General features: G+C 35.7%; 1 protein-coding gene across 1 annotated transcript in view; it reads right to left on the bottom strand.

Moving 5' to 3' along the window:
* Positions 1–1330: 1330 nt before the first annotated feature.
* LOC104406248 (TRAF family member-associated NF-kappa-B activator-like) overlaps positions 1331–10569 on the bottom strand; it is a 10649-nt gene continuing 1410 nt past the window's right edge. The window contains exons 3-5 of the mRNA XM_010015180.1: positions 8529–8647; positions 6048–6631; positions 1331–1715 (exon numbers count right to left, since the gene is read on the bottom strand). Of these exons, the coding sequence (XP_010013482.1) occupies positions 1548–1715; positions 6048–6631; positions 8529–8647 (871 nt within the window). The 3' untranslated portion in view covers positions 1331–1547. The remainder of the gene's footprint in view (positions 1716–6047; positions 6632–8528; positions 8648–10569) is intronic.

Raw genomic sequence — 10569 nt, 5'->3', positions numbered from 1 at the left:
AGATGTGCGAATCCCCATCTCTCCTCCCAATCCTGGAACTTCTGTCTCTCCCAGGAACCACCCCCAGCCGCGCTCGCCTGGGAGGTACTTCACACGCCGCACGGCGAGCCCGGGGATGAACGTATCCTCCTCTGCGCTGGATACCGCCGGGGGTTTAGAGCTGTTAATAGTAACAAACTCTTTCTCCAGGTCATGGAGCAGACATGCACTGCGCACTGCTGTTTATAACAGTACACTCTGTTGACAGCCAGTCACAAGTATTAGATGTTTAAAATAGAGGAAATAATTGTAGAAAAATCAATTTCTAAAATTGTGCAGGTGTTAATTCTTCCAAAAAAGTGTCACCTGCGAACAAATCTTTAAAAAGAGAAACTGTTGTGCTTTGCTGCTATGAAAACATTAATGCTAATTATCAAATACCAGGACTAAACCCTATACTCAGTTCAAATGCAAAAAGCTCCTAGTCACTGTGATTAAATTAAATTACATAGTAACCCCCCCTCCTTTTTAATTTGATCCCAATAAATCCAGACAATGTGCAAACTTTATCAGAATACAATGTTTAAATTAAACACAAATTTAAATTGCATTGAGAAGGCCACTAAGCTTATTCTGGTTAAAAATGAAGTCACTGAGATTTCAGTGATTAAGTTTTCCTTTCTAGGCTGTAACAGACTTCAGCAATCCTTCATAGCAGACCAGAAGGAAAGGTAAATAATCTTTGGTATTCTTAGTTTTAGGGAAAGTTTAATCCTTTCTCACTTTATCCCTCCTAGTAATATAACTTTTTCTGTGGAAGTATTTTTACAAATCATTAATGCTAGAAAGGTACACAAGATAATTATATTTTTTTTTATAACATGTAACAGATATCTGTAAAATTGCTACTGATACATTTTGGCAAACGGGTAATTTATGTGCTGTGTTTGATTACTCTCTCTAGTAAACAATTCATCTGGGAAAGTCAACCATTCATTTATGTTACTAGTGAACAAGCCTACCCTAATTTTGACATACCTGGCATTCAGTTACTGTGATGATTTTACAAGAATCTCAATTAAGAGGTTCACTACTGTAAGTTAAATTTGGAAATTTTGTAAGAGAAATGAAAAACAAGAGTCTGCTTCTCTTTGTGTTTACTTCAAGGAGAACATAGTCACATCACTGGATAGCGAGAAAAAAATCCTAGCGTTACACCAGTTTCCCCAGCCAGATTAAGGCATTAATTCTGCAAGTCTACACTCATAAATTAAAAGGGAAAAAAAAAAAAAAAAAGAAAAGAAAAAGGAAGGAAGGAAAAAAGAAAAAAAAGAAAAAGGTGTTTAACATTACTCTTGAAGCATAACAAGCAATAATTTGAATTACAGTACTGAGTGACAGTTTCATGTTACCTTGTCAAAGGACAGTTAAAAACTTGCTTATCAGACACACAGTTTCAGTCATGAGTTCTTGTTACAAGAAGTCTTAATTCTTCAATTCTTAGCATATCTATTGAATACAAAAAATCAAAATGTATGCAAAACAGTGAACCATTGAATTCTCATACATTAAGACTGTACTTTAAAGTGGGAATTCAGATGCCGAAGAAAATCTTTCTTAGATGTCATGGATGGTGGGAAAACTTCTCGACAGAATTCACATATTCCACACTGATTCAGTTCAGAGTCTGTATAAGCTTGTGCCAGCAAATCATTGTCTTCAGGCTGCCAAATGAGCTAAAAGAAACAGAAAATGATTATTGCTGTGGTTTACTATATGGTCTACATGATGCTGTGGTTTGTATTTATATAGGTGTCCTTTAAACCTGTCTGGCCAGAGACATAAACTAGAGAGTTCTCATTTAAGAAAAGCAAGATAAGACTTACATTTTTTTAAAAGTTCTATAAACATACTATCCTTGCAAGCAATTAAAATGCCTTGGTATATATTATTGAGAAATACAGGTATGAGCAAAAGTCTGTAATATCAGCCTGATACATATTAAAGCTTTTCTTTAACTTTGCATTTCAGTATTTTACTACAGAAGTCACAGTATCTAACAGCCATTTAAAAGAAATGAAAAACCACATTTTTACCTTAGAAAAAAATGCTTCTTGTACAGAGTTAATATGAATAATATTTTATTTCTATTCTTACTGATACCTAGTTTTCAGTTTACTTATAAAATGACTAGAGCAATGTCACACAGCCTCAGTTACTTATTTCCTCTGGCTGCCTGTTAATGTAAATTTATCTTATATTTGTCTAAAAATTGTCTAAAAAAATCTCTTTCAGAATTCCTTCTGCCACAACATAATCATACTCAATGGGACCACCTGAATATCTATCCATGCATTCAGGCAATTCTGTAAACTATGCTAAATTTGGTTCAGCATCTGTACTGTTCTTGGTCCCTGAGCAAGTTAGTTTAAAGCCAGCAAGCAAGTCTGTTTACCTGACATTGGAGTTCAAGAGACTTCAGCCTGACACATACTTTAAGCCAGAGTATACACTAATTATTTAGCATCATAGCAACTAGGAATCAAAAAGTCTTTTATCAGTTTTCAGAGTAAAGTTAAAAATTAAGTTTCGTTAGTATTAGCAAACCAAGTTAAAATATATAGCTATGTTATATGGTCAGGATGATTACGTTTTGAGTAAATTGAAAACTAAATGCATACTACTGTGATGGCAAAGTAGATAGAATAGCAGCAAGCTGGTTTGAGCTCTGTGTGGGGATGGAACCTAGAAGAGAAGAGCACCCTACATTTTCTTTTAGCTTAGTTTTCTTCTCTCTTGCTTCACACACATGGAAAGGCAAAAAAGAATACTTCACAGAGTAGGTTTTTTAGAAGTTTTAAATTTCTTGCTATTCATACTTACCTAAGAGGTTTAATTTTCAGCCCTTATTCAAATTTCATCACGGCAAATAGTTAGAATCTATTGTTTATTCCTCCCATGGTAACTCACTGTGCAACTAACCTGGCATTCATTATGGTTAAACCTTCTTTTTAAACCAGCTAAACTTTTTGGAGTCAATTTCCTGCCTATTCCCTATTTAAACAGTGTTTAGCTTATCAGATAGCAATAGCAGATTTACTGTCTTTCATTATGGTCAGCAATCCATATAATTAAATTGACTAATTAGTAATTAAGTGCAATCACACCACTTTTTTCAGCTCAAAGAGTCTACTTATTGTATGTTGCTGGTGTAAATTGCATACTAAATCTATCTAGACACTGACACACTTAAACATCTCTACAGAAATGTGTTTAGAATTACTTTTTTCTAATACTTTATGACGTAAAGCACTATTTGAAAGAAGATAAAATAGTATTGTAAAAACACCACATAGGACAAAGTTAGATTTCTAATCCTGAAAGCACAACAATGGGAGGTACTCATACAGCAACCCACTGAGGCAGGCACTTAACTTCTATTTCTTTCTTTGAGTGTACTCAACATGCTTTTCAGAACAGGGATATATTTAAGCAGATGTTCCATTTCAAAAACATTAATATTCAGATTAAGATCAATACACTACAAATCTGCTTTAAAAATCATGAACATTCTTAGAACAATTTTTGGTGGAAACAACCCCCTCAAACTGTGAATACCGATAAACACATGCATCTATATGCAAGTCTCAGTTAAATGTAGTCTGTAAAATCCTAGGTCCACTAATATCCATGTTTATTTTAATCTGCTGCTCTTTTCAGTCACGTTTTTTTTTTTTTTTTTTTTAAAGTTACATCCTAAGAAAACAGGGCTGAGTTTTCACATTTAGTATCCACATAGAAGGAAAGAGCTAAATTTATTATAGCAACTGAGAGCAGTTCCAAGAACTTACTGTTGCCAAATCTATTTCATTTATGGGGTTTTCCATTTTATAAGTTAACATATGTAGTAAATACTTGAAAGTTTTATCCACAGTAGTTAAAAAAAAAATCAGGTATATAATTCCTCCCTATTGGAGCTTCACCAGCAGCAAGGATGATGGAAGCAGTAAGCAGTGTAACTACCTCTTAGAAAGATGGTAAAAATACTAAGAACAAGTTTATGCATAAATTTTGCTAAGACTAATACAGTTGAAAGGGCATGTATGCAAGTAACTTTTAAAAAACATTATTATTTTGATCTCCATATATATCTTCTGTGAATCAAGCCTTTAGCACAATTAACAGTCAAAAAACTAAAGCTGAATCCAATTCACTCAGAAAAATACTTAAAAGCCTCTTCAGAAGGCAGCTGAATAAAGGCGATGGATGTCTAAATATACTGACATACACAGACATATTTAATGAATTCTGAAGCAGTACTGGCTCATCTCAAACAAGCTTCTGGATAAGATATAACATTTTAATCAATGTCCTGTATGTGCTACAGTACTACTGTAGATCTAACTTACAAATACTGAAATGGTTCACCATTAGGTTTCTCTTCTTCAAATGTTAGCATTAATACATTTTTCTTCAAATAAACAGATAATCAAACCCAAGGCTTATTACTATTCAACCACAATTCTCTACTTTTTAAGCTGCATACCTCCCTCTCAATTTATAATCACATACCAGCTGTTTCACTAGCTGTAATACACAATGCAGGGTGCCATCTATTGAAAAATGAATAAACAGACTAACTAGTAAAAGAATTAGCTGGAGAGGGAATACAGAAAAAGAGGATAGTAACAAGCAATGGAGTGAATGCTTCACAGCTCCACAGGAATTCTACCAGTGATAAAATAAATGGTTTGATTTGTTTAACTCAGTCACAACTTTCACTAAGGACCCACTGAAAAATAAAGCACAATAAAATCTATGATTAATAAGTTGGCATAGAATTGAGATGTCCTACATTACAAATAAATATTTAAAGTACATTTTGAAAAATCAGGCTTATAGTTTAAAATACAATGATGAAGAACAGCAAACTTTCCATGCTTTAAAGTTTTCATCCAGAACTGGTTTGCAATAGAAATCTAAACTGCACTATGTATGTTTTAGGAGATGAAAACATCAAAGCTATTATGTCCTACAAACAGCTTTCCAAATGCTAGTTCTGCATGTCATGCAGTGGCCAAATCAAGAGGTAAAGTACTTCTGCTGCATGTGCCTTGTCATTAGCAAGGAACACAAAACCACATCAATGTAAATAGTAAAAATCTGCCAAATCCACCCTCACAGAATTTCTAAGTATCACTATTTGCTTATTCCCGAAAACCTCTCCTCTCACAAGGTGTGAGAAAAGCCACAGAAATGTGAAAAAAAAGCAGTCTACAAGGGTCCATTATTATTTTGCCAGCAATTTCAGTTGAGAAAGGATTACAAAAAAGAAGTGAAGTATTCAGAAATGTGATTGTCAGAGCCTGCTGAAATGTTTTTCTGCATTATAGCAACTGGTCCCTGCTTTCAGAAGTTCCCATGGACTTTAAGTAGCTGTCAGTGAAATTCAAGACTCAAGTACATACATAAACCTAAAATAAAGTGTTTTAGTGAACTCTTTCTTCATTTAAAAAAATAAACAGGCTTTCCTCCTTCTCCTTGACTGCTTAAAGTATGAAAAAAAGATTTAAGTTTTCTTGGAGGAATAAGGTGCTGTTTATACCTCACATTGAGACAAAAAGTAGATAATTTTCTCACAGTGAAGTATTATCTGTTCAGCTTTTTACTTGTCCATTTGTCATATTCTCTGCTGTACATTAAGAACAGTTAATACAACTATGTGCCCTATTCAACTGAGATCAAGGGTAGAAAGAAAGCAATCTAGAGGGCAATTTCTGATTAATTACAGCTTTGAAATATATAGAAGCAATTAATATCTAAATGAACTGAAATTTGTGCCAGCATATCCAGTGCCTACATCTGTTTAAATTCCTGCCCTTTCACAGGAAAAGTGCCTTGTGCATATTCTGCAGTACCAGGAAGAAACACAGACAAGAGAGAATGTCTTAAAAAAGACTGATGAGATACCCCATAGAATATATTAATCCTGTCTCAAAGATCTTTGCAAAGTGGTTGACTGAATCATTAAAAGTTTTTGGAATGTACAGTATTTATTAGAAAGATACCTGATGAGGACCTCTGACGACTGTCCCAGCAGCTTCTAAAGATGAAAAAATTACTTCAGGTACACCCTGGTTTGCGTGCTTAGGTACAAACGTGAAATCAGTGTCTGTTGTTTTTAAACATGTTTTGTCATGGGTATTTTCTATGGACATGTTTGCATGATCTGGGGGATTTGTTTTGTCAACAGTAGTTAAACTTTGTAAAGCTGAGATCATGAGATCAACTCCATGAGCTTCAAATGAGTTAGGTTCCAATTTACTGAGGTTAACAGCACGGTCTCTAAGCTCCAGGTTAAAAGGATGATCTTGAAGCATGTTTTCAGCTATACCAGTACAAGAAATTGCTGGTTTTTCCTGAGTGCTCTGCAAGAAAGCAGAGTCATTGTCTGTAGGTGGAAGCTTGACATTAAATTTAGAAAGTGATTCTATAGAGGAGTTGTCCTCATCTTGGCCCACTCCTCTTGGTGTGATAGATGTGATGCATGATGCACCTCTATTTATATCCTTTATAACCCGAGGCTTAAAAAGCTCTTCTGCTTGTTCATCAGTTTTATCAGTACACTGTATCGGCATGGAAAACTGTATTTCTGCAAAGGAAGAATGGAGAAAACATTAAATAGTCCACTGAAGTACAGTTATTAAAGGCATAGTGTTGGGGTATTTTTCCTGAGTGGTTTTTGATAGTCCTTGCCTTTCTAACCTCTACTCTTTCTCTCTGAAATCAGCTTGAGGCATAGTTCTCTTTCACAAGCATTAGCTCTGACACAAAACTATCAGAACAGAAATAAAAGGAAGTAATTATGTTCTAATAATTCTATTTCTCTTTTTTTTATGTCTGTAAACATTCTCATTTTATTGAAAATTATGTTGTCCCATACTCTTTAACACATACTTGCACATATTTACTGAAGTGTTCTGGCAGAAACAGAAGCTGGAACCAAAACCATTTCACATGGTGCCAAGAACATTCTAAGCACCATAAGCACAATTTTAGAAGGCATTCAGGTACCAAAATCCCACTGGTTTCCAAATTTGGTAAATACTTAAAACTGAGTAAGTATTCAGAACTGGGATCAAATTTTCCCTTTGTTTTGAGAACTCCATTTTGTAGTGACAGGACAAGGGGTAATGGCTTTAAACTGAAAGAGGGTAGATTTAGATTAGATATTAGGAAGAAGTTCTTCACTGTAAGGGTGATGAGACACTGGCACAGGTTGCCTAGAGAAGCTGCGTCTGCTCCATCCCTGGCAGTGTTCAAGGCAGGGTTGGATGGGGCTCTGAGCAACCTAGGCTGGTGGAAAGTGTCCCTGTCTGCCAGGGGGTTGGAGTTGGATGAGATTTAAGGTCCCTTCCAACCCAAACCATTCTGTGATTCTGTGATTTTCAGCACTTTATTAATAAAAATGGTAATAATATACATGCTTACTCCTAATCAGGTGAGAGAATAACTTCAGTACACATCTACTGTACAGCAGCCTTCTGACATCAGTCAGATATTGAAGTGGGCCACAGAATAACAGAAATCAAGCAGATTAAATCTGTATCACGCATAGCTTTTCACATTGTTGAGTTAGGCACTTATTTAAGGAAAACAAATCCATTCTGAAATAAGTTGCTGAGCACTCACACCCCAAAATTCCCACCCCTAAATAATAAATAATGTTTAGTACCAGACAATCAGAATATAACAGCACAGTTCAGACATAGCAATTTGAAGCCACAAGCTCTACATTGGCACTTAATGTAACAAAACTTCAGTAATGATAAAACCTAAATAAGAAGCAAGTACTGAAATCAGCATCTCTTGCTTCAACCATCTAAGTTCGGCAAGTGCTTCTTGAAATCACCTAAGTGTCTGATCCTACTAGCTAGTAAGGAATACCAATAGTAGCTTACATTTAATATTATGTAAGCATTAGCAGAACTGGACATTCAGGGTCTCTTCCAGTTGCAATAAAAATCAAGCCTTTCTGTTGTTTTCAGGAAGTGTTGCATTAAGCTCCTGTCCCACATAACAAAACAGTATTCAAAAGTCTGCACAAGGAAGTCTAGAAAATAAGTCCTCAGGCTCTCCTCAGTCCGGCAGTTTTCCTCTAACAGACATAGGGCTAGAGACATTCATAACAGACATCTTTTGAACTGACAGCTAAATTAAAAGCAAGCAAGTGCTGTCATTCACACAGTATGATGGAATATCACATGTAGTAAGTGCTTGCCTCTCACTCCAAGGGACAAAACAATTACAAGAGCCATTGATGTGATCACTGTCTTTTATAGCATGTGATTTGGAGCATTCGTCATAGAATGCCAAAACTGGCGGTGCATTTTCTTGGTGAAATACTGAGCACCATGTGAACAGACTTGAAAAAGGCAGATGGTAAACAGTGGAAGTACTTCTATGTATGTGTAATTTACAGTATTTTCAAATATAAAGCAAAGCTTTCAAACAGTTGAATCACAATAAGAGCTTAAGTATGATATTACCAGCTTCAGGTTCTGGCTTTATCTTAAATTTACTCAGTTGGTCTGTTTGTTCTCTGGCTAGCATACATATTCGATGACACTCTTCTTTCATGTCCTGGAAAATAGTCTCCAGATTCTCCCTGGAAGATCAAAATTGTAAATTAGTCAACCAGTTCAGCTTGTTGTGACCTTTAATCTAGTCACACCCACAAACCAGAGAAAAACAATAGCGTAAGCTACTTTTCTTGGATACCTTGTTCCTCGACATATGTACACATATTTTTGTTCTCCTCAGTGAAAGCAAGCAGAAAAGGGAAAAGAAAATCTCATCAAAGAGCTGTTTAGTCATATCACACACACATACATTCAAGCTTAGGGCCTGACCCTGCAAGGACACCCCCCAGAAAATCCAGCCTTTTACATTTCTTTCAGTTCTCTCAGGTATTTTGTGGAACGGCTTATCTTTCACAAGGGTACTGTTTCCAACTGTTTCCATCTCATTATAGGGAAAATAAGATGCTGATGCTTCTGCAAACATTAATTATTTTCCATTCTTTTCTGTACACTTGAGACTTTGCAGGAGAAGGAATACACAAGCATTTATTACTGCTCTTTCCTTCTCTGTCTACCTGACGTTTTGAAGAGGGACTTGTGAACACATTACTTCTCTATTTTATGCAATATCACATGACTTTCCCTTTTATTTTGAGAGATTTTTTTAATTATATCTTTTCCAGATTATCATATGGACATCCGATATTTAGTTACCTTCACTGAGAACAGAAAAACAGTTCTTCATGCTAGTGCGAGTTTTATTTGCCCAAAGGCACTAGGTTATTCAGTTACTGAAGCATCCATAATATTCCACTGCAAATTTTTGATGAACTTGCTGAGTGATTTATATTTCTAAGCACAATATAATGGATGTTATAAAATGAACATTAAGGATGAAAAAAGGGAAGTTGGATTTGAGTTCTCTTTTGCATCTTTGTATCAGAAGAGCTCAAAAGGGATTTTTCTTCGATCCAGTGCATTGTTTTCCTCTTTATTGCTTATTCATATAGCAATCAGGAGTGCCACGAGCTGTGTTCCTACTTCTGTTGTGTTTCTCTTTCTGAAGACAATGTCTGTTTGTAACTCATTTGAAAAAAACCCAAATCTACAGAAGGAGTTAAAGTTGCTACTGTTACCACTTACAGTCTGACCATTTTTCAGGTGTTTGATAAATAAGGAATTAAAAAAGATTCTTGTCACAAGTTTCTAATCAGAGTTTTAAAATATACATATGATTAGATGAATCAATCTTAATTTGCTAGACTTTTGTGATAATCTTACTAGTGTAAGATTAACAGTAATCTTACCAATCACATACCTCTTTCCAAGAAAACAGTAAAGTAAGGGAGCTACTGGAGAGCAGGGAGACAGAAGACAGGTAAAGGTTTTTTATTTTTTAGATATCAGTATGAAGACGAAAACTCTTTAAGGACAAAAAAGTCTTTATCACATCACAATCTTATTGCCTCTCTTTCTTATCATAAAGCAGAAGTGACTCAGACTAAAGATCCATGTAGTTCACCTAGCCTATGTTGACAGTGGCCAAAAGCAGATGCCTAGGCAAAAGCATAAGAAGATGTCAAGAACTGGTGATATTTTTGCCTAATACTCTCCTAGCCTCACCTTAAAGAATCTTCTACTTGACCTCAGCAAAACTGTGAAAAGTGGTATTACTGCCTATCCTGTGAAAAATGCAAACCTAAGACTTTGGTCAATACTTTTCCCAAAACACAGGCAGAAGAGGAATACTGGCTTAGGAAATACGCTGCTTTTGGTCCCTTGGTCATAGCAAGGGCTGGCTGGCTTCAGCTTACCATAAACCTGATTTGAAACTCTCTCACTTAGGATGGCTCAGGCCAAGAATTATTTCTTCATGCTGACTATCAGACCTCCTCCTGGCAGCGCAGCAGGCTCCTCTGCTGTGCTGCCATCAGTTAATCTGTTACGGTTGTACATTCCTGTTCTGAAGAGAGTTAATGCTTATCCAAAACCCAGCATTAACATCCAC

This window comes from Nestor notabilis, unplaced genomic scaffold (genome assembly GCF_000696875.1).
Source record: "Nestor notabilis isolate BGI_N333 unplaced genomic scaffold, ASM69687v1 scaffold7840, whole genome shotgun sequence".
Lineage (NCBI taxonomy): Eukaryota > Metazoa > Chordata > Aves > Psittaciformes > Psittacidae > Nestor > Nestor notabilis.
The sequence above is the reverse complement of the archived record's forward strand: the minus strand, read 5'-3'. Positions and strand labels throughout refer to the sequence as shown.